Genomic DNA, 25,098 nt, shown 5'->3' with positions numbered 1-25,098 from the left:
TACAAGACGCCTTAATCCACTTGACCATCACGACCGGACAAAATGAGGTGATAGCCGAGGCTATTTGAACCACCCCACCGCCGGCACTCGGATAGTAATCTTGGGCATAGCATTTTACCAAATCACCTCATTCTTTGGGGCACACGTGAGGAACACAAATGCAAATGAGTTTTCAGTTGCATATTGTCCTGGGGACCATTCAGGCTTGTTCGCATATAATATAATATAATATAATATTAGTATATTTTGGTAACAGTCTTTCTTGTAAACATATGTTATTAAATATGACCGAAAAAGTAAGATTATTAATTCTAACACGAATTTTCTCAATATTTCTTATGTTTCTTTTTACTGTCGGTGGTAATAGAAAAATCAATTCTCCAAAATTCCTTTTTATTTCTAGCCTGATGCGACACTTGAACGCGTTTCATAATAACTTATTACATTTTCAAAGACTTTGGTTTACACACACACAACTATAACCTGCAAACACTAAACAGAGTTTTACTATGCTATCATTTAAACAGCTTTCGTCTTATATACTCGCATTTGGGTGAGGTGATAACTTACAACAGCTTTGGATGAGGTGAACAAAACTTTCAACACAAGACAGAAAACGGTGCAATGGGTATAGAATGGAAGTAACTGCAAAGGGCCTATTGGCCCATATTTCTTGATGCTTCTATATTGGTGCGGAGTCTTGAGGTGGGTAGAATATAGTTGTGCATTAATTGGCTGTTGATTGCTCGTGTTGACTTCTTGATGTGTAGTGCCTCGCAGATGTCAAGCCGCCTGCTATCACTGTATCTATCAATGATTTCCGTGTTTTTTGTTAAGACTTCTCTGGAGATGGTCTGGTTGTGGGAAGAGATTATATGTTCCTTAATGGAGCCCTTTTGCTTATGCATCGGTAATCGCCTGGAAAGAGGAGATGTTGTCTTGCCTATATACTGAGTTCTTTGAGGCTTGCAGTCCCCAAGTGGGTATTTGAAAGCATAGACGACGTTGGTCTCTTTTAAACTGTTAGGCTTTGTGTCTGGAGAGTTTCTCATGAGTAGGTTGGCCGTTTTTTTGGTTTTATAGTAAATCGTCAATTGTATCTTCTGATCTTTGTCTGTAGGGGTAACATTCCTATTAACAATATCTTTCAAGACCCTTTCCTCCGTTTTAAGAGCTGTGGGAAAAGAGGTTCCTGTAAAATAGTCTAATAGGGGGTACAGGTGTTGTGTTAGTTGTCTCTTCAGAGGTTGCATGGCGTTTCACCTTCCTTCTTATGATGTCTTCAACGAAACCATTGGAGAAGCCGTTGTTGACTAGGACCTGCCTTACCCTACAGAGTTCTTCATCGACTTGCTTCCATCCTGAGCTGTGGCTGAGAGTACGGTCGACATAAGCGTTAACGACACTCCTCTTGTACCTGTCTGGGCAGTCACTGTTGGCATTGAGGCACATTCCTATGTTTGTTTCCTTAGTGTAGACTGCAGTGTGGAAACCTCCGCTCCTTTCCATGACTGTTACATCTAGAAAGGGCAGCTTCCCATCCTTCTCCATCTCGTAAGTGAAACGCAACACAGAATTCCGCTTAAATGCCTCCTTCAGTTCCTGCAGATGTCTGACATCAGGTACCTGTGTAAAAGTGTCGTCAACATACCTGCAGTATATGGCCGGTTTCAAGTTCATGTCGACTAAGACCTTTTGTTCGATGGTACCCATGTAGAAGTTCGCAAACAGGACACCAAGGGGAGAACCCATGGCGACCCCATCTACTTGCAAAGAACAAATTCCTTTGGAGACTTCAGGCTGAAGGTGCAAGGGACAAAAGGAGTCAGCAAGCCGTTGAGTCGCTTCGCCAGTCTGTACGTGGGTATGGGTATCTGGCTAATGATTGGCCGAAGTGGATTTCCAGGCTTATGTGTCTTGACACTTACCCCCTATTAGACTATTTTACAGGAACTTATTTTCCACAGCTCATAAAACGGAGGAAAGGGTCCTGAAAGATATTGTTAATAGAAACGTTATCCCTACAGACAAAAATCAGAAGATACAATTGACGATCTACTATAAAACCAAGAAAACGGCCAACCTCCTCATGAGAAACTCTCCAGACACAAAGCAGAACGCTTTAAATGAGACCAATGACCTCCAAGCCTTCAAATGCCCACTTGGAGACTGTAAGCCTCAAAGAATTCAGTATATAGGCAAGACGACAACATCTCTTTCCAGGCGATTAACGATGCAAAAGCAACAGGGCTCTATTAAGAAACATATAATCTCTTCCCACAACCAGACCATCTCCAGAGAAGTCTTAACAAAAAACACGGAAATCATCGATAGATACAGCGATAGCAGGCGGCTTGACATCTGCGAGGCACTACACATTAAGAAGTCGACACCAGCAATCGACAGCCAATTAATGCACAACTATTTTCTACCCACCTCAAGACTCTGCACCAATATAGAAGCATCAAGAAATATGGGCCAATAGGCCCGCTGCAGTTACTTCCATTCTTCCCTTTAACTTACAAAATATTATACCCATTATTTCGTGTTCTGTCTTGTGTTGAAAGTTTGTTTTCACCTCATCCAAAACTGTTGTAACATATCACCTCACCCAAATGCAGGTATAAAATCGAAGCTGTTTGAACTCTGTTCAGTTATAGTTGTGTGTGTGTGTGTAAACTAAAGTCTTTGAAAATGTAATAAGTCTTACGAAACGCGTTCAAGTGTCGCGTCAGGCTAGAAATAAAAAGGAATTTTGGAGAATTGATTTTTCAGTTACCATCAACAGTGAAAAGATATATAAGAAACATAGAGAAAATTCGTGTTAGAATTATTAATCTTACTTTTTCGGTCATATTTAATAATATATGTCTACAGGAAAGACTGCTACCAACATATACTAATATATATATATATATATATATATATATATATATATATATATATATATATAAAATATATGCGGAAAATCCACAGAGAAATGGAAAAGAAAGATGCCTTTAACTTTATCAATAGGCTTTTTCCGTATACAAATGATCAGTGTTTCGTGATCGTCAACTGCATATATATATATATAAAATATTATATAGAAAACTGAACCTCGTTAAGAGATCGAACCCAGACAGCCAGGCGCTCTATACACTTTCGCATATCTAGTACCTTTCCCACTTTACCACACACATCTAAGGTACTAGATACGCGCAGGTGTATGGAGCCCCTGGGTTGCTGGGTTCGAACCCTTCAGGAAGACGAGTTTTCTGATATATACAACATTGGCCCCATTCAATGCTTGTCGCATGTAATTTATATAAGACTGTGGAACACTGAGCTCTAAAGATGACTTGCATAACATAATCTGGTTGATCGTCGACTTGGTATCCAACAGCTCTTGCATTACCATTGTCCCGCCCAGCCAAATGGGTACCCATAGATAACCAATAAGGCAGACAAAGGCCCCAGATCAGAGGATTCAAAACAGTGTAACAATGAATCTGTATTCTTGGAGATTCCTCACTGATTTACATGTCATACACTCATTCTCACAATTTAAAACAGTCACGAAATTCCATTCTCTAATACTAGCCGAATTCTTTTGTGTTAGTGTTGTGAGGTTTAATTCCAGTAGCATTTTTTCGTAACTCATACTTCTTAGCTCTGGAACAAGTCTACTAGCATTTTATTGAACTTTATCCAATTGTATTTGTTTGATTTGTTATGGACTTCACTCAGGAGCTGCATACTGCAGGATTGGACTGACGTATGTGGTATACAACGTTCTGAATGAGTCCTTACACACGTTTCAGAAGGAAGTTCAAATTTTGGCCAACCTAGCATATGATGCTGATGATATCCTTTTGATGTGGCCTTCAAGGGCCAGTTTGTGTGATATCAACCCGCAAATCTTTCTTTTTATCCGATTATTGAAGGATTTTTTCTCTGAATTGGTATCTTATGTCCAGTAAATAATGAAAATAGCCAGACACCTATTTTCATTATTTTACTCGAGTTAACTAAGAGTTTTATTGCATCATTTTCTCAAGTCATCTTGTGGATTCATCCTATCTTCACTTGTACTCTCTCATAATTTTAGCATCATCAGCAAACACTGAAAGAAAGGAGTATATTCCCATGGAAGATCGTTTATACATTTGAGAAACAGGTATTTCATTAATATTGAGTGTATCTTGCCTGCTATTCCTGCTTGCTTCTCCAACTAGCCTCTTATGAGGTATTGTGTCAAAGTTTTATGTTTGTCAAAGAAAACAGTCTGCAATCCCTTCTCTTTCTTGCCTATGTTTTGTCACCTAGACATGAAATTCTATTAAACATGTGCGGCACGATTTATCATCCCCGAACCCGTGTTGATGGTGTGTTACAAAGCCCATTCTTCCCAGACGTTTAACAAGTTTTTTACCTAATGATCATCTGTCACCTTGCATGGTATACAAGCTCGGGACATCGGCCTAACTTCAATGCAGACACTGAACCTTTGTTGTCCAGTTCCTGGTGCCTGTCTCCCATTTTGTATATTGGTGGTGCATTAGCTGTATTCCAACTTTCTTTCACTTCACATGTTGAATTTTAAGGTTTGTGCATCCAGTAGCTCTCTGCATCCAATATTCAGGGTGAACATGCTCTCAATGCATGTTCACCCTGAATTGGTTCCCTATTCTACCAGTCTATCTCACGGTGGTTGAAGTCTCTCGTTATTAATAGTCTGGATTCAGTCCTGCAGGTGAACAAATCTGCTCTCTATATTACATTTATGGTTGTCATTATTTCTATCATATTGTCGTCTGAGTCTTCAGTTATATAATGGAGGGTTATATTCTAATACTATTATCATCTTTGATGCTCCCATTGTCCAATTGCCAGTTATGTACTCTATGAATCTTTCACTGTCCGAGATAATCATCTCTTTTTAAACTCCAGTCCTTCATTATCAGCAGAACCACTCCGCCTTCTCTTCCTTCGTATTCTTTCTATACAGTATTCCTGAGGAAAATGCATTTGTTATGATGCCTGACAATTTCATTTTTCTTTTAGTGCTACTGCATCTGGGTTTCCTTTTCGTGACTTTAACTATAAGTTCTCTTACTTTATTTTTAATCATTTCCTTGTTTGTATATTATCTTGAAGCTCGCTTTCTTCTGTCCATTATTACTTACTCGCGTACTGGTGAAGGACGTTGATCTGGGCGGGAATATTTTGTGTGGGTTTCTGGTTTTGTGAGTACGTTAGGAAGGGTTTGAATGGTGGTTTGTGTGGTGGGAGACGTGGAGGGTGTGTTGGGCTAACATGGACGGTGTATTGTCAGATAATAGCTCACTGTTAGGGAGACTTTACGAGCAGAAAATTGGCGTTGTATCACTGGAGATAATTACAGAAAATAGGCAGACACAAACAGTACTGGCAATTATTGGCCCGTTCTCCTCAGAGAATAAATATATATTGATGGAGTCGCAAATACCACAGAATCTGTGTTGTAAAAAGCCTTTCACAGAAGCCTTGCGAGATATTCCGGTAAAGAAGCGCTTGTCAATATTGGAAAACCGATAATAAGGAACTTTAGCTCATGAATCAAACTTTTGAGGAGTTCCCTCGTTTTTCATAGCTTTTTAGACATGTTTCGACGTGAATCCCGTTTTTTCCTCCCCCCATGTGGGGAAACTTGGCTCGGATGATGAAGGTGAAGTCGAAGTCAGCGTTCGATCCCTTGCAAGCGATAAATTAAACTGGGGGGAATTTAGATCATGTTTGTTGACGTGAAGCAAAACTTGTTTGAAACATGTATTTTTGTCGTAATCTTAAACTAAGTTATAACATCACACAACGTAACGCATAACATCACACAGCATGAAGCACCATAGCATACCATCACATAAGACATCATAACATCACATAAGACATCATAACATCACATAAGACATATAACAATAACAACACAAAGCATCACTACATAGCAACACCAGGATCCACACACAATGCTGAACAGTCAGCATTAGCGCATGCCGCTATGCCTCTGTCCGCACGTGCCTGTTCCCATGTGCTGGTGTTTATACTTGACCATACACCGCTTCATCTACCCATATCTGCCCTTATATCTGTTCAATTGTCCATACCTACTTATTCACCTATTCATGTTTTCATGCACATGTACATGTGTCTATATCTACTTATTCACTTGTACATCTGTCCATTTCTTCCCATAAACCTGTTCTTAGGGTTCACATCTAAACACAAACCTGCAAATGTGTCGTTACCTACCCATGCACCTGCACATTTGCTCATATTTACCGAGACACCTGCACTGGTATCAATACCCATGCAAAAGTACGTATGTTTTTATCTACCCATACACCAGTACATGGGTTGAAATCTACCAATACAAATAAATGTACACATCTCAATATCTACCAATTCACCAGTACACTAGTCCATATCTACCCAATATACATGCAAATGTTTATTACACACTCATACTGGTAGCCGGTTTTCTTTTATACATATCTCATAGAATATGACAGCATATTCTGTGTTAACTATTTTCTGGTTTATGGCTTCTATCCCTCTAACTAGTGCTCTTGTATCAGGGTTTAGTTGGAAGAGGAGTTCTCCAAAAATCAAGCAAATTTCGAGGTGAAGAAAAAAAAGTAAATAACTGTAGAATGTATTACACTTATTATAAAATTGCACAACGTTTCGAACCTACATGGTTCATTCTCAAGTGATAAGAAAATACTGTTGTTGTTATAGATTCAGCTACTGGGAACAAAAAGTTCCAAGTTGCACGGGCTATGGTGAGCCCATAGTGGACTTACCTGGCACAGGAGCGGAGCTGTAACTGGTTTAAGAAAATAGGTTGTTGTTATTTTTGTTGTTGTTGTTGTTTCTGATTCAGCTACTCAGAACAAGAAGTTCTAGAAGCACGGGCTATGGTGAGCCTGTAAGTGGTGGCTCTTTGGAGCCATTATCTGTATCAACAGCTGATACTAGAGATCTGGCGATGGGTGGGCGGTCTTTATGGTGGTTTTCAGCTGTACCAGTTATGGAGCTGGAGGGTTAGTATAGACCTCCTAGGTTTACCGTTTTTTCTTTGCCTGAGACTTTGGCTGAGCAGTGCTGTCGTTGTCGTTTGGTGACGTGGCCTCCACGAGGAAGTCTTGAACCGCGTAGATGTCGTATTTGTGGTGCGGTGGTGGAGCTCCTACTCAGATTGCTTCGTCTGAGGAGTCCATAACCTCCGTAGTTGGTGTTTTCGTCTTTCGCCTCGCAGCCTGAGGTAGGCTCAGGTGTCGTCGGATTGGTGGTAGAAGATTTTTCAGGGTGGTGCTGTTAGTATTTGTGGACAGCACGTCTGCTAGTGCGGCTGCTGAAATGATGGTTGGAGTGTTGGGAGCTGGACAGGGAATTACCTCTGTGCCGTCCGGGTCTTGGGTGGTTCTGGAGTCTGTGTTGAAATCGATCTCGTGGTCGTCCTGGTGGTAGTCTCCGGAGTGGTAGTGGAGACAGTGAGACTTGCGCCAGGGGCCGTGATGGGGGCCAGGCCATTGGCTAGGTATAATGTGTTCAGTTCACTGACAAAACGGTGGTTGTCCGGTCTGACAAGCCTTTCCGCTAGTCTAATAAGACCAAGAATAATGCCTGCACGTGATGCAGGGGGCTGCAAAGGAGCCAGTGGGGCCTTGGGTCCCCATTGTGAAGGCTGGGTTGCCTGGTTGGAGGAGCCACTCTTTAGGAAGGCTGAAAAGTCTTCATGTCGGTTGGTGGGAGCTGAGGTGGTGGGTTGAGCACCTGTGGATTTGGTCGCAGAGGTAGAAGGGTTGTTTTTCTTGGCTACAACCTGAGACTTGGTTTTCCTGTCTGCGGGGGGCAGCGGTAGGAAATTGCAGGGTGATTGCCATCACAGAGCAAACAGCGATGGACTGTTGCCTTGCATATGGAGTAGTGATGGTCTAGTGCACACAGGCTGCACGTCTGGACGGGGTGCAGACACTTGTTGGTGGGATGGGAGAGCTCGTAGCACTTGAAGCACTGCTGGATCTCATGGTATCGTTCCTTTTTTTCTTGATGGTGTTGCATTTGCAAGCCAAAGCAGTAGAAACCTTATGCGGCAGCCTGGGTGGCCGCAACTATGGTGATGAAAGTAATCTTCATTGATGATTTGTTAGTGCTGAAGAGAGCAAAATACGTTGTTGTTTTTAGATTTAGCTACTCAAAACGAAATGTCCATGTAGCATGGGATATGGTGAGCCCGTAATTGAGTTCGGTTATTCACGATAACCTTATTACTCTGATATTTGGTCAAAGTTTTAAATGGAGGTGGGGTTTCCTCCTTTTTCCTTGTTTCTTTTTCGCTTCTGTTTTAGTCGTGTTTTAATAACATTATCTTGGTGGCAGATGTAGGTGCAGAATGTTCACTAGGGAGTCCTATTCTTTAACGGCTTTTCTAATCATTGTAGTGGCTGCGGAATATGCATCTAATACAGCTGCTGTCGCTGGATTAATTTTTAGTTTGATGCGCAGGGCTTCAGTAGCTTCACATTCCAGTAAGTAGTGCAATTGTGGCGCCTCTGCTTCTGTTCCACAGATATGACACTCTTTAACTATTGGTATAACTATATATAACTATATAGATGTCACGTCAATGATGGTAAAAAAAAAAATGCTTTTTCTGAAAAAAAACGTTTTTCATAAGTTTTTCATGCGAGGGAAAAATCTTCGAAACCTCTCTACCGATTGCTTTGAAATTTTGACACAACGTTGCATTCGGATAGAGGCGTCTTTTTATATATCTACTATATACATGCCTCACCTGTGACAGGAAAAATCATGTTTTTTTGAAAAACAGCACCATCTCTTGGACGTAAGAGCATCACACGTGCTATACTAAATATGTTAGTTCCATTTCAATGTTACTGATTGCATTGATAAATGGAATTTTCATAGATTTTGATTTATTTTCATTTTGATTTAATTATTTTGCGTGAATTGCGCTGAAATTGAACTGTGTAGTTTACCATACCGTTCAATTCGTGAGTATAGTTTATTAATTTTTTTTTCATTTAATTGTTTAACTTTTTCTTATATTTCAGTGATGTGAACATCAGATCACTTGATGTTCCCAATTTCCTGATGGGAACATCAGACCTTTTGGGAAGGCATCGGACGAGGGAGTGGGGAATGATGGGGCTGATGAGGGGACGGAAGTGAGAGACGGTGGGGAGGACGAGGGGACAAGGGAGGGGGAAATGTTGGAAGGACGAGGGGACGGGGGAGTTTGAGATGGTGGGGATGGGGGAATGGAGAACGGAGGGGAGTACAAAAGGACAGGGGAGTGGGCATGGTGGGAAAGAAGAGGGGATGGTGGAGTGGGGGAGGGTGAGGGGGGGGAAATTGTAGGGAGGACTGGGGAACAGGAAAGGTTGCTGTGGCCGGTTACTGCTAGTGTGTGTGTGTGTGTGTGTGTGTGTGTGTGTAATATATATATATATATATATATATATATATATATATATATATATATATATATATATATATATATATATATAATATATATATATATATATATATATATGTCGTACCTAATAGCCAGAACGCACTTCTCAGCCTACTATTCAAGGCCCGATTTGCCTAATAAGCCAAGTTTTCATGAATTAATGTTTTTTCGTCTACCTAACCTACCTAACCTAACCTAACCTAACCTAGCTCTTTTTGGCTACCTAACCTAACCTTACCTATAAATATAGGTTAGGTTAGGTTAGGTAGGGTTGGTTAGGTTCGGTCATATATCTACGTTAATTTTAACTCCAATAAAAAAAAATTGACCTCATACATAGAGAAAAGGGTTGCTTTATCATTTCATAAGAAAAAAATTATAGTAAATATATTAATTCAGGAAAACTTGGCTTATTAGGCAAATCGGGCCTTGAATAGTAGGCTGAGAAGTGAGTTCTGGCTACTAGGTACGACATATATATATATATATATATGTCGTACCTAGTAGCCAGAACGCACTTCTCAGCCTACTATGCAAGGCCCGATTTGCCTAATAAGAAAAAAATTAGAGAAAATATATTAATTCAGGAAAACTTGGCTTATTAGGCAAATCGGGCCTTGCATAGTAGGCTGAGAAGTGCGTTCTGGCTACTAGGTACGACATATATTTATATATATATATATATATATATATATTTATATATATATATATATAATTAATATAATATAATTATAATTAATATTTAAACTCTTCACTAATGTATTAGTTTATATACAACTTTAACTATCATTTCATAAAACAAGTGTTGAGTGTAGGAAAAATTTATTATTCATTTAATAATCGCAATTATAATATTAATACCTTAATGTCTATCATTAATATACTAGAATATAAATTGCATAATAAACAGCAAGACCCGTTTTGCCATGATGGCGAGTAATTGGAACAAGATGACAAATTATTGTTTACAGTTTTCCGACATCAAGCTATCCATTATAAGATATATAAAATTATTTAACTCGTAACAGGAACTCAATAACATGAATAAAACGCAAAAGATTAATTGCATAAACTAATTACTCTATTAAATTATATATATTTACTCAGCTTGTATGTTTTACGTAAATAAATTCAGTGTATAGGCTCCATCATCATCACTTTGAACTACACCTCATGTAACCTTGATCTGATTTAAATAGGATTTCAAATTTTCAACAAACCATCAACTTTTGACTGCAATTCTTTAATAATTCGAACCATCAGCTGGAGGTATTTTCTTCCTGATGTCTGGTATTGTCCGGGGAACATTGCATTACTATTTATTTCAGTTTCTCTAGGATTTTCAGTTTTCTCTTCTGCCATTACTGTTTTATCAGTGAATCAGTAGTCCTTTATTCCATTCCATCTAGTAATTACATGCACATCTTGGGTGTGTAATTACCAAAGTGTAGTTAAAGGATGAGTTACGCTCGTGGTGTCCCGTCTTCCCAGCACTCTTTTTGTCATGTGACGCTTTGAAACTATTGACTGTTTTGGCCTCCACCAGCTTCTCACTTAACTTGTTCCAACCTTCTACCACTCTGAAAAAGTGAACTTTTAAAGTTTATTTGGCATCTTTGTCTCCGTAGCTAAAATCTATGACCTTTTGTTCTTGAAGTTCCAGGGTTCCAGAATTCTTCTTTATCAATTTTGTTGATTTATGATACTATTTTTTACGTAATGATCATACATCTTTTTGTTCTAGCTTCGGTATATATAACACGTCTAGCCTCACCTCATAGCTCTTGTCTTTCAGTTCCGGAAGCAATTTTTGTTGTATGTCCTTGTACGTTAAGCAGTTTGTTAATGGGCTTTTAGAGATATGGGCACTATACATATGCTGCATATTCCAGTTTTTGCCTCACAAAAGTTTTGAACAATTTCTTTAGTATTTCATTATCCATGTATTTAAAAGCGTTTCTGAAGTTCGTAAGCGTAGCAAAAGTTTCTTGCACATTGTTCTTTGTATAACTCTAGTGACAGTCTACTATCAGGAACCACCCTTACCTTGAGGCGATTCCAGGTGGTGAAGGTCCCCGCAGTGTCTGTGACTAGGCCTCATAGATCTCTTTAATTGTTAGAGTTCTTTAATTTTTTTCCGCAAAATTTTATGTTGTGTGTGGCTTATTTTCTCCTGTGCCACATTTCCTAAGATGCATTTATTCTAATCGAATTCAATTTGTCACATGGTGCTCCAAGCACTTGCAGGCGATGAGTCACAATAACGTGGCTAAAGTATGTTGACCAAATCACACACTAGAAGGTGAAGGGACGACGACGTTTCTTGAGAATGAATTGAATGAATCGAAAACACAATCGACTTGAGAATGGTCCTGGACGGACCGAAACGTCGCCGTCCCTTCACCTTCTAGTGTGTGGTCTGGTTAACTCCAAGCACTTATTTTGTCTAGGTCATTTGTGAAGGGCATGACAACCGGCTGCGTCTCGTACCTTCCCTAGTAGCTTAGCATCAGCAGCAAACATGTTCATATAATTGTGTATTACTTCTGGTAGAACGTTTATATAGACGATGAGCATTACTGAGTGCAGGAACTGATCCCTGTGGTGCTCCACTAGTAGCACTCCAGAAAGATACTTTGCCTCCGAGTCTCCCTGTCACCCATCCAGAATGTTCGTTTCCAAAACAGCCTCTCGTGTGTGACTGCCAAAGGCCATTAGGTCCAGATAAACAAGGTCAACCCAATCATCTCTTTCCTGAAGAATTTGTGGCTCAACGGTAACAAATAAGTAGACTTCTTACACAGGATCTTACTGCTCGAAAAACATCTTGAATATAATTAAACCATTTTTCTCCAGGTATTCTATCCATATCGTTTTATTTATTTTTTCAAGTGTTTTGATCACACTTGACAATGATACGTGTCTATAGTTCACATTGTGCGACCATTTTTGTAGATCGGGACTATATTTGCGATTTTCGTTACATCTGCTAAGATTCATGTACACAAAGATGTCTGGAATATCATTTGAAGTGGAATGCTCAGCTCAGGTGACCATTCTCTTAGAACGCAAGGTGAAACTCCATCTGATTCAATTGCTTTATTTCTTCCAAGCTACTTCAGTAATTTTCCCAGTTTGTCTCGAAATACCTCTAAGTACTCAATAATGTACTTCGGAATTGGTGTTGTCGGGTTCTCTGAAAACTTTATTTTGCAGAAACACACTTTGCTAGTTTTCATTTAGTATTTCACGTATATCATTTTCATTCTCTGTGAATCTGTTTCCCGTTTTCAAACTCTGAATTTTATCCTGTAACTGCAATTTGCTTTTAATGAATTTAAAGAATAGGCCTGGTTCTGTTTTACATTTGTCCGCTATTCCTTTCTCAAAATTGTTTTCTACTTGTCTTCTCGCGGTTCTCCTGGACCAGACAAATTTTCTAGCTCTTCACTTCTGTTTTGACATAAATTTGTTGTGCCTTTATATATATATATGTGTATGTATATATATATATATATATATTGTGATGATAATCTCCTTCAAGAGATTGAGCCTGCTCTTCCCTCCCAAGTTCGTCGCTATATACATCCCTATACAACTAATATGGAAGAAATATCCAACAAATACAACTCCAAGGTTTGCCAGAGAGCAAACGTATTCAAAACCGGGAACACCTGCTCCCCCCCCCCCCACTCGAACCACCCAACTACCTGTACGTCGCCTGCTCATCGCTGATTGGCTGCGTGTCCAGTTGCACCTGCCCTCCACCCGCCACACTACCTGATGTCTGGGGCCACACGACCTACAGACCTCAGAATATCCAGTGCTTTCAACAAGTTAACACGTCTCGTTGGTAGACTAAGCTGTGGCTTACGTGTACTAAGAGAGGTGGCAGCTTAAAGCCAATATTCCTGCACCTCTTATTTGATTGTATATTGTTCACTTGTTATTACTCACTTGTCTTAACGTAACTTTTAATTTTGTCATTTGATTATTCTTATGATTTTGATTGATTTTGATACGAATTTTATGTCCATTTTATTCATGTTTTGCTTTTCTAACGTAAATAAAATCTCATTGTTAAATTTACTTGTGTTTTGTGTGTCTTCCCTTTACCTTACCACAGACGAAGTTCCAGATTTTCTATTTTTTGTTTCTATATGTGACTAGGCCATACCCCTAGCTTATGAACAGCCGAACACCAACGCGTTACCGTCACAATATATATATATATATATATATATATATATATATATATATATATATATATATATATAATATAATATATCAAAACTTTACATAAATCTCATATACTTTATTGCCTAACAACGTCCTTCTAATCAAATTCATTAAAAAACTTTTAAAGTTCCCCATAATATCCTCTGCTGAAAGCAAGTTTTTTTCAACTGCTATATTTCCTCGTTCTCTTCTAGATTATAAAGCATTGCATATTTTTTTCCCCAAAAAACATGGTCTCTCTAGCCAAAGGGAGGAAGGTAATGAATAACAAATATCGCTTCTTCTTTCCTGGTGAATATCAGATCCAGCACTGAAGAAACATCCCCTTTCCCTCATTCTCGCATCTTGATACTTCTTGTTACATAAATGTCTCTTAAGATGAAGTTCTCGAAGTTGCCAGTCCAAAAGTCCTCCGTTCTAGCTTCGCCGGCCTCCCAGTCTATGCATTTCAAGTTGAAGTCACTCACTACCAACAGTCGTGATCTATCCTTATCCGCTCTTACTATAATAGATCTCATGGTGTTATGAGACCCCTCTTGCGTGTCATCCAAGCTTCTCCTTTGTCCATGAGTTGCTTGACTGTGGACTGTAGGCATTTACGAGTATCAGTTTGACATCCTGATCACAGATCTCCAGTGCCCTTGTGTAAACTTCTCGTGAGTTGGCGATCAAAAAAAACCTTTGCCTTCAGCTGTTCTTTCTTCAGCGCCACAACGCCTCTACCTTTCCTGTCACGTCTCCAAACTGAGCAGCTCCTAGAGAATACGATCTCATTTAAAAGTATCATCTTATATTGTTGCACTAGGAGACAAAATTCTAAGACATTTTAAGCTGTATTACATCGTTTAGCTTCAGCATTTTTTTTATCTTGCTTCATCTATGTTAGTATATACGATTTTCAGGAAGATGTTCCGTCTCCCTTTGTCCTTTACTCCCCCTTTCTCAAATTATTTTGTTGGTTTGTTTTTTGCACCATTTCAAAAATGCAAACCAACAAAATCATTAGACAAAGAGGGTATAAAGGACAAAGGTAGAGGGAAAATGTGTGTGTGTGTGTGTGTGTGTGTGTGTGTGTATATTTACTATGTGTGCTGCAGAATCGAGCTATTGGCTCATAGAGACCGCCTTTTTAACCCATTTATTTTTCCTCTTATGTCTACTACAGACCTTTCTCTGACACACGCACTCAAACATACACACATCCCTAGGAAGCAGCCCGTAGAAGTAGTCTAACTCCCAGGTACCTATTTACTGCTAGGTGAATAGGCGAATCAGGTTGAAAAAAAATCTGCCCATTTGTTTCTGCCTCGGCGGGAATCGAACCCGGGCCCTTAGGACTACGACTTCCGAACGCTGTCCACTCGGCTGCAAGGGATCCCCCTCGTGTGTGTGTGTACTCACCTATTTGTACACGCCTATTTGTGCTTGCGGGGGTTGAGCTTTGGCTCTTTGGTCCCGCCTCCAACCCATTCTCGCAAATTTAATAAGTCAATATTGACTTATTAAATATGTGCATAGGTGACATACTTAACATAATAGTTTCCCTTGAAAAGCTTCATAGAAAACACCGACCTTACCTAACCTACTTAGTATGTTAAGATAAGCATCTTATTGCTTCGTAATTACAATTATTACCTAACCTATACCTATAATAGGTTAAGTAACAATTGTAATTACGAAGCTATAAGATGCTTATTTTAACATACTAAGTAGGTTAGGTAAGGTCGGTGTTTTCTATGAAGCTTTTCAAGGGAAACGATTATGTTTAGTATGTCACCTATGCACGCAACTAATAAGTCAATATTGACTTATTAAATTTGCGAGAATGGGTTGCCCGCCTCTCAACTGTCAATCAACACACACAACTGTGTGTGTGTGGTGTGTGTGTGTGTGTGTAACCCGCCTATTTGTACCTGCAGAATCGACCTCTAACTCTTGGACCCCGCTTTTCAAGCCGTTGGATGTCTAATGCAATGACTCCTGACCTATTTCCCTATCATACCTGTTTTTAAAGTTATGAATGGAGATAGCCTCTACAACCTGCTCCTTTAGGTCATTCCATTTATTCACTTCCCTTACGTTAAAGGAACACTTTATAAGGTCCATATGACACATCTGAGTTACAAGCTTCCATCCGTGTCCTCTTGTTCTGTTGATATTCATTATAAACAATTCCTCTGTTTCCATTGTCAATTCTTCTAGGCATTTTATACATCTGTATCAATTCTCCGTGGCGTAGTGGTAAGACGCTCGACTGGCGTTCCGCGAGTGCCTTGTCATGGGTTTGTATCCCGGCTGGGGAGGATTTACTGGGCGCAAATCCTTAACTGTAGCCTCTGTTTAATTCAACAGTAAAATGGGTACTTGGTTGTAAAAACGATTCTTCGCGGGGGTCGTATTCCAGGGAATATAGGCTTAAGGACTTGTCCGAAACGCTACGCGTACTAGTGGCTGTACAAGAATGTAAGAACTGTGTGTGTGTGTGTGTGTGTGTGCGTGCATGTATATATATATATATATATATATATATATATATATATATATATATATATATATATAATGTATATATATATAATATTTATAATATGTATTTAAAAAATTCCCCCCCCCCCCCCCTACTCTTTTCCTCCTCCCTTCTAACGTCGTCAGGTTTTGTTCCTTCAGTCTCTCTTCGTTCCTCATCCCTCGCAACTCTGGTACGAGTCTCGTTGACGATTTACTGTGTGTGTGTGTGTGTGTGTGTGTGTGTGTTTAAATTTGTGTACACATGTTTGTAAGTTGTTGAGACCATATGTGTGAGTGTGTGAATGAACAACGTTATATTTTACTCGTTGTGATTATGAATGAAGACATCTGAATGTAGCGCTTCGCGTTGTGGTGCGTGTGTGGCTATCAATATGAATGAAGGAATGTGCAGTGTATACCCGTGCGTGGGTGTGTGTGTAAGGCCTGAGCGTGTCTGTGTTTGCGTGCAATTCGCTCATATTATTCCATTTCCAAAATCAATATGCACCCCACCTCTCACTCTCGCTACCCAGCCAGCCAGTCTGTCAGGCGACCAGTTTGGCGACCAGTCAGCCAACCAGGAATCCAGCCTGTCAACGAGCCAGCCAATTATTCTACCAGCCAGACTGCAGGCAAGCATGCCAACCAGTCCAACGCATAGACAACCTCCCAAACACCCAGTAAGAGTCAATTAACTCGATCATCCTACCAGACAAAAAGCCAGTCACCCATCCTCCAAGTCTGTCGACCATCCACCCAATCAGTCTTCCTTTCACCCAGGCAGCAATCTATCCACCCAGCCAGTGGATAATTATTCTTGCTTCTGTCGACCAGAAGCAAGTCAATCCAGACATCCAACCATCCAGGAAATACCCTAAACGACCAAACGCCAGCCGAAATAATCAGTCTTTCAGCCAATCAACCAGGAACATGATCAACCGATGTGCCCATCAACCGAACAACCAATCAGCTAATTTACCATGCATAAAGCCAGATGACATACAAGTCAACTAGGCGAGAGACTAGCCAGCTTACCAGGAAGTAAGCCAATTGCTCAGCCAATACACCAATCAACCAATTTCCTTCCCGCAAAACCCATTCATACGTCCACTAACTCATAGGATTCATTGATTGTCAGGTCAATATACCCCATTTAGTACTACTGTCTGGGGTCATAAATAATGCGATCGTTATCACTTTTGGTTCCTATAATAATGGCTCCTTGGTCATTTTTACCTCCATTCCATGCTAATAGAAATCCTTGTAATGATTCTTTGGTTAGGGGTCGTGAGTTATTCACGAAAGTGTCAGGTCGATATGATGGATTGTATGCAGTGTGTGTACTTTCTCGACACATTAATTTCCTGTTATCAGATTACTCACCAAGATGTGCTTACTTAACGTGTTGAAATGCTGATCACTAAAGCTATGTGATGGCAATCATTCCTTCGTCACGGCCAGCGCACGACAGGAAAGGCCTTCGTTGGCTCATTCATTCTAAATATCAATGACTTGCGAGTCTGTAACTCTGATTAAATAACGTGTTGGAAGGGTCAAGCCTTGAACCACTTAGTTGCAACTGTTTTCGTAACTCATCCAAGTGTCAGGCATTCGATGCTCCTTGTTGATTTGCTTCTTCAGTTCCCCCCTCCCCCCCATGTAACATCACAAGTCGTTATTAATCTTCCTTATTCATCATCTCGTCCAGTGGTGAGGTCCAGTTCCAGCGCTCTCCTCGTGCCTCAGTTCAGCTTCTTGCAAAGCTTTGTCCGTTTACCGGATTTACTTTGGTGGATGAGGTGGACATCCATGCCGGTGCTGCGTACACACCAGCGGCTCTCATACAGGATGTGTCGAACCTGAACAAATCGTAACAATTCAGTTTCAATTTCTTTCTTTATTATGCACCCCATACTCATCCCATGTACCTGTATATATAACATTAAATCATAACAGCCAAAGACGAAGACTTGTTTGTTATCATCACTTCGGGCACCTGATGATAAATGCCCCAGCATTAATATGCTTGGGCAGCATATTAATAATTATATTCTGCCCAAGCAGATTTCTTATACTGCCAAGTTCAGTTTACTGAATTAATGTTGATGTTTAGAAACAAAACGTATATCTTTTTAAGTGTTGTTCAACCTTTCCTTCAACCAATCCCTATAACAACTTGCAGGAAATAATTTTATCGAATTCGCCGCACACTTCTTTATCATTCCCAGTTTACCATCATTTTGCATGTTCTAATAATTTTATCCTTTACCGACATCTTCGTCTTAATGTAACTATATAATACTTTAGTCTGCCCCTTTTCCTTGGATCATCATCATCTCTCAAATGTTACTTATTTTTGTCTGAATTCTTTTGTGTCGTCAACCTTCACCCTACACATGTTGTGCTTCACATCTGTTCTGCCTTATTTTACCTATTATTTTTGTATCAGCTCTCGCTCTCACCACAACCCGTCATCCTAATAGAACTTCGCATTTTGATGTATACCAGGAAGTCATCTTAAGGGAAAACAATTTGTCGGGCTAAAAAATGGTAACGGTTCACGAAATTGATATACTGTCCCCGTTTTCTGTTATGGGTCTTGTGGTAGGTTAAGATAAGGGCACTTTAGTACGACAGTTTATTGACGTTGGGGAACCTTAGGAGGCCGGGCTGCTCACCAAACGCGTTACTTTTTTTTATCACCCATATTCTAATGGTATAAACCTTCCTTCAGTATCCTTGTACTGGCTCGTTATGAACTGCCACTAGTGACACTTTTTCATGCCCTGACCTGGTAGTGGTCGTTATGGAAGGTTGTCTTTCAGGCGCCTCAACCCTCCCGCACGCCACAACCTTCGTAACAACTATGTAATCAAAGCTACAGTGGCCGCTGGCCCTCCTTGGTATTCCATGTGTGTGTGTGACTACCTATTGTGCCTCCAGGCTCGAACGCCGGGTTTTGGACCCGCTTTTCCAACCACTGAGATGTCAGATTCAATGAACCCCACAACCTGTTCCACTATGTAAAACATGTTTTGTTAATTTAAAATTTGTGTTGTTTTCAAATGTATTTTTTTTAGGGCAGAGTTTTACAGTCATTTTAGTTTCCGCCAAGCATCGAAATTTTGACAAATAATATTGTTTAGTATTTAATGAAGTACACTTTGAGGCACCGAGTCGGATTGCCTATAACCAGTCGCCATTCAGCGAGGTCACGCGTCCACAGACCAACAACAGGGCACAGACCAGCCACGTCCTTATAGTAACTCTGGCCTCCAACATCATCAAAGTAAACTGCAAATTCTGTCGGCCTGTCTCGGTACACGGTGACCTGCCGTCGTCCTCTAGTAAATTCCACTCTTTTTGTTCTTGTTTTTAACCTTGATGTTAAAAGTTCAGCTCTTGACTTTGTGAGAGCCGAGTCCCCGATCAGGTCATCCAGTTCGCGTTCATTTGGAAAGGGAAGTTGATAGTTTCTTGATTACCGCTCTTTGCTGACCGTTGACAAAGTCATTATATCCTCTTCCGCCTGAAATAAAAAAAATACCTTTTAATTACAAGTTTTAGTAACTAAAAGTACAAGTAATATAGTAATATTTCTAACAAGTAACAGTTACTTACATTTGCTGGTGGCTGTGCTATTGATGAATGACAGTCATGAGGAACGGCTTCAACAGAAGACGGCGTGTGTGTATGTGTGTGTGTGTGTGTGTGTGTGTGTGTGTGTGTGTATACAGACCAACTCGCCTTCCTTGACCTTCCTGTACCATCACTCATGAAGAAACAGCAGTCGTTATGGTGATTCTTAAGTTCACTCAACCACTTGGGCTGAACGGTAGAGACACGGTCTCGCTTCAATCAGGTCGGCGTTCAATCCCCAGACCGGCCAAGTGGTTGGGCACCATTCCTTCCTTCCCGTCCCATCCCTAATCCTGACCTCTTCCCAGTGCTATATAGTCGTAATGGCTTGGCGCTTTCCCCTGATAGTTCCATTCCGTTAAGTACTCTAAGAATAGCAAAGGGCATAGAACCTCTTAACCATCCTTCTTGAGTAGATCGACAGGTTCCGCCCATTATATAAGGGGCCCAAGGCTTGTCTTGGTTACCCACAGGCATCTTAAAGGGCAGTTTATGGGTTATCCAGAAACTGGAAACATTCACAATGTTATGTGATATCTGCTTTGGTCCAAAACACACTAGCCAAAACATCCATAAACATAGTAGCAGAATGTATCTGCCTTTTTTTATTTTTTGTTGCACTATTTGAAATTTAGTAAAAAAATTCAGATTTGCAATTCTAGAAAGCAAACTGAAACGAAAAACTGTGATTATTTTTTTAAATTTAAAAAGAAGATTTGAGATATGCAGGTGAAAAGGCTATTCACACTAATATACATATGACTCTTCAGATTCTAAAAGTCAGAATTAAAGTAAAACTATGTTATGGTTGATGATAGAGAAATAATAAATTTGTTTGAATCAATGTTAAAAATGATTGAGATACACCGAAAAAAATTATAAATTTCGTGCAACATTTGTCACATAGTGAAATTATATATTATATCTACTCTTGAAATTATGTCTGAAGTTTGTGTGTATATACTTGTTGTGCCTGCAGAATCGAGGTATTAACTCTTGGATCCAGCCTTTCTAACAAATCTATTTTTTCTCAATTACTTCTACTACATATATTTTTATCACACACATACACACACACACACACACACACACACACACACACACACACACACACACACACACACACACACACACACACACACGCGCGCGCACCCCCTCCCCCCACACACACACACGCGCACCCCCTCCCCCCCCACACACACACCCCCTCCCCCCACACACACACACGCGCACCCCCTCCCCCCACACACACACACACGCGCACCCCCTCCCCCCACACACACACACGCGCACCCCCTCCCCCCACACACACACACGCGCACCCCCTCCCCCCCCCACACACACACGCGCACCCCCTCCCCCCACACACACACGCGCACCCCCTCCCCCCACACACACACGCGCACCCCCTCCCCCCACACACACACGCGCACCCCCTCCCCCCACACACACACGCGCACCCCCTCCCCCCACACACACACGCGCACCCCCTCCCCCCACACACACACACGCACCCCCTCCCCCCCCCACCCACACACACACGCGCGCGCGCGTGTATGTGTGTGTGTGTGTGTGTGTGTGTGTGTGTGTGTGTGTGTGTGTGCGTGCGCGTGCGTGTGTGTGTGTGTGGGGGGGGGTGCGTGTGTGTGTGTGGGGGGGGGGTGGTGCGTGTGTGTGTGAGGGGGGGGTGCGTGTGTGTGTGTGGGGGGGGGGTGGTGCGTGTGTGTGGGGGGGTGGTGCGTGTGTGTGTGGGGGGGGGGTAGTGCGTGTGGGGGTGGTACGTGTGTGTGTGGGGGGGGGGTGCGTGCGTGTGTGTGGGTGGGTGGTGCGTGTGTGTGCGCGTGTGTGTGTGTGTGAGTGGGTGGTGCGTGTACTCACCTAGTTGTACTCACCTAGTTGTGCTTGCGGGGGTTGAGCTCTGGCTCTTTGGTCCCGCCTCTCAACTGTCAATCAACAGGTGTACAGGTTCCTGAGCCTATTGGGCTCTATCATATCTACACTTGAAACTGTGTATGGAGTCAGCCTCCACCACATCACTTCCTAATGCATTCCATTTGTCAACCACTCTGACTCTAAAAAAGTTCTTTCTAATATCTCTGTGGCTCATTTGGGCACTCAGTTTCCACCTGTGTCCCCTAGTGCGTGTGCCCCTTGTGTTAAACAGCCTGTCCTTATCAACCCTGTCGATTCCCTTGAGGATCTTGAATGTGGTGATCATGTCCCCCCTAACTCTTCTGTCTTCCAACGAAGTGAGGTTTAATTCCAGTAGTCTCTCCTCGTAGCTCATACCTCTCAGCTCGGGTACTAGTCTGGTGGCAAACCTTTGAACCTTTTCCATTTTAGTCTTATACTTGACTAAATATGGACTCCATGCTGGTGCCGCATACTCCAGGATTGGTCTGACATATGTGGTATATAATGTTCTGAAAGATTCCTTACACAAGTTTCTAAAGGCTGTTCTTATGTTAGCCAACCTGGCATATGCTGCTGCTGTTATCCTCTTGATATGAGCTTCAGGGGACAGGTCTGGCGTGATATCAACCCCCAGGTCTTTCTCTCTCTCTCGGACTTTTGAAGTATTTCATCTCCCAAGTGATACCTTGTATCTGGTCTCCTGCTTCCTACCCCTATCTTCATTACATTACATTTGCTTGGATTAAACTCTAACAGCCATTTGTTCGACCATTCCTGCAGCTTGTCCAGGTCTTCTTGAAGCCTCAAGCTGTCCTCCTCTGTCTTAATCCTTCTCATAATTTTGGCGTCGTCAGCAAACATTGAGAGGAATGAGTCTATACCCTCTGGGAGATCATTTACGTATATCAGAAACAGGATAGGTCCGAGTACAGAGCCCTGTGGGACTCCACTGGTGACTTCACGCCAGTCTGAGGTCTCACCCCTCACTGTAACTATCTATCTACCTAGCTATCTACCTAGGCAGAGTCGTCATCTAGAGTACCACGTCTCCGAATGGTTTCTCACGGGAGGGCGGATGGCCCGCCCCTACACCCGCCCACGAGTGGGTGTGGCGGCGGCCGGAGGGACCCCCATGTGCATACCTGACTACCCTCCCGCTCCGGGGCCTTGCTAGGAGCTTCTGGCAAACTTTTTTAATTCATTTCCACATATGCTGTTGTCAAGTCACCATACCTGTCGCTTAAGCAGTTTGTTGTTTTGCCCTCAACTTTAGTTGTTTTTGATGATACTGAGTACTCCTCTGGTTGTGTGATGTGTCTTGTATAAGAAAACCAAATACAACAGATTTTTTCATTGCACTAATCCATTATCATTATCATCTTAACTCTTGCTGGTGAGATATGCCAATTATTATTTTATATATTTTAGTTTGTGGTGTTAGGGAATGTGAGCGCTTATGGGTAGCTACCCCTATGGGTAAGTTCAGGAGGCCTGGGCCATGACTGCGAGGCTAGAACTATAAACCAACTTAAGGTAAGGTGTACCCCGCCACATGCCTAGTGGTTAGGGGAAACGACCTGTGGTCATGTCTGCGGCTACACGACCTGTGGTCATGTCTGCGGGCTACACGACCTGTGGTCATGTCTGCGGGCTACACGACCTGTGGTCATGTCTGCGGCAACACGACCTGTAGTCATGTCTGCGGCAACACGACCTGTAGTCATGTCTGCGGCTACACGACCTGTGGTCATGTCTGCGGCTACACGACCTGTGGTCATGTCTGCGGCTACACGACCTGTGGTCATGTCTGCGGGCTACACGACCTGTGGTCATGTCTGCGGGCTACACGACCTGTGATCATGTCTGCGGGCTACACGACCTGTGATCATGTCTGCTGCTACGCGACCTGTGATCATGTCTGCTGCTACGCGACCTGTGGTCATGTCTGCTGCTACGCGGCCTGTGGTCATGTCTGCTGCTACGCGGCCTGTGGTCATGTCTGCTGCTACGCGGCCTGTGGTCATGTCTGCTGCTACGCGGCCTGTGGTCATGTCTGCTGCTACGCGGCCTGTGGTCATGTCTGCTGCTACGCGGCCTGTGGTCATGTCTGCTGCTACGCGACCTGTGGTCATGTCTGCTGCTACGCGACCTGTGGTCATGTCTGCTGCTACGCGACCTGTGGTCATGTCTGCTGCTACGCGACCTGTGGTCATGTCTGCTGCTACGCGACCTGTGGTCATGTCTGCTGCTACGCGACCTGTGGTCATGTCTGCTGCTACGCGACCTGTGGTCATGTCTGCTGCTACGCGACCTGTGGTCATGTCTGCTGCTACGCGACCTGTGGTCATGTCTGCTGCTACGCGACCTGTGGTCATGTCTGCTGCTACGCGACCTGTGGTCATGTCTGCTGCTACGCGACCTGTGGTCATGTCTGCTGCTACGCGACCTGTGGTCATGTCTGCTGCTACGCGACCTGTGGTCATGTCTGCTGCTACGCGACCTGTGGTCATGTCTGCTGCTACGCGACCTGTGGTCATGTCTGCTGCTACGCGACCTGTGGTCATGTCTGCTGCTACGCGACCTGTGGTCATGTCTGCTGCTACGCGACCTGTGGTCATGTCTGCTGCTACGCGACCTGTGGTCATGTCTGCTGCTACGCGACCTGTGGTCATGTCTGCTGCTACGCGACCTGTGGTCATGTCTGCGGGTTAATGATCCGCACAGCCCAGTTTACACGATCCGCAAATTACACAATCGATTATAATAATTGTTTTTAATGAATTCAATGTTGTAATTACAGTCATTAATGCAACTAACTTTTATTTTTGTAAATGGGAGAGTAATTTCCAAATGAAGCGGAGCCACGTTCATGGCACTGGAATTTTGTGTGTGTGTGTGTGTGTGTGTGTATATATATATATATATATATATATATATATATATATATATATATATATATATATGAGAGAGTGTCAGGGACACTGCATCCCATCTGTTCATCTATCAATTCATTTACACATCTAATTCTCCAATTCTTCATCTATTCATCATATTTCTCCAATTATCTGTCGGTCTATCCATTTATACATCCATCATTCTATTCACGGACTTGGCCATCCCTTTGTCTTTCTATCCATATATCTATCCATCTCTATCCTTCTATCTATCCATATGTGTATCCATCTTTCTGTTCATGTAGCATTCTATCCAGATAACCTTCTAGCCTTTTATCCATGCGCCTACTCACCTTCCAATCTATACATCTTTCCATCCAACTATCAATCTCTAACACTCTATCCTTC

General features: G+C 41.9%; 2 protein-coding genes across 2 annotated transcripts in view; both read right to left on the bottom strand.

Moving 5' to 3' along the window:
- LOC123760462 (putative uncharacterized protein DDB_G0286901) overlaps positions 1-10,861 on the bottom strand; it is a 44,298-nt gene extending 33,437 nt beyond the window's left edge. The window contains exons 1-2 of the mRNA XM_069338032.1: positions 10,720-10,861; positions 7,416-7,863 (exon numbers count right to left, since the gene is read on the bottom strand). Coding sequence (XP_069194133.1) covers positions 7,416-7,863; positions 10,720-10,861 — 590 coding nt within the window. The remainder of the gene's footprint in view (positions 1-7,415; positions 7,864-10,719) is intronic.
- A 12,764-nt stretch (positions 10,862-23,625) lies between these two features.
- On the bottom strand, positions 23,626-24,495 carry LOC138372553 (uncharacterized). Its single transcript, XM_069338031.1, has one exon. It carries the CDS (start codon positions 24,493-24,495, stop codon positions 23,626-23,628), a length of 870 nt encoding a protein of 289 aa, XP_069194132.1.
- Positions 24,496-25,098: the final 603 nt, after the last annotated feature.

This window comes from Procambarus clarkii, chromosome 39 (genome assembly GCF_040958095.1).
Source record: "Procambarus clarkii isolate CNS0578487 chromosome 39, FALCON_Pclarkii_2.0, whole genome shotgun sequence".
NCBI classification, from domain to species: domain Eukaryota; kingdom Metazoa; phylum Arthropoda; class Malacostraca; order Decapoda; family Cambaridae; genus Procambarus; species Procambarus clarkii.
Note: the sequence above shows the minus strand (reverse complement) of the source record. Positions and strands in the feature narration are given on the sequence as shown.

Excerpts from the sequence above, each read along its gene's own strand:
- LOC138372553 (XM_069338031.1), bottom strand. The coding sequence starts at position 24,495 with ATGACCACAGGTCGCGTAGCAGCAGACATGACCACAGGTCGCGTAGCA.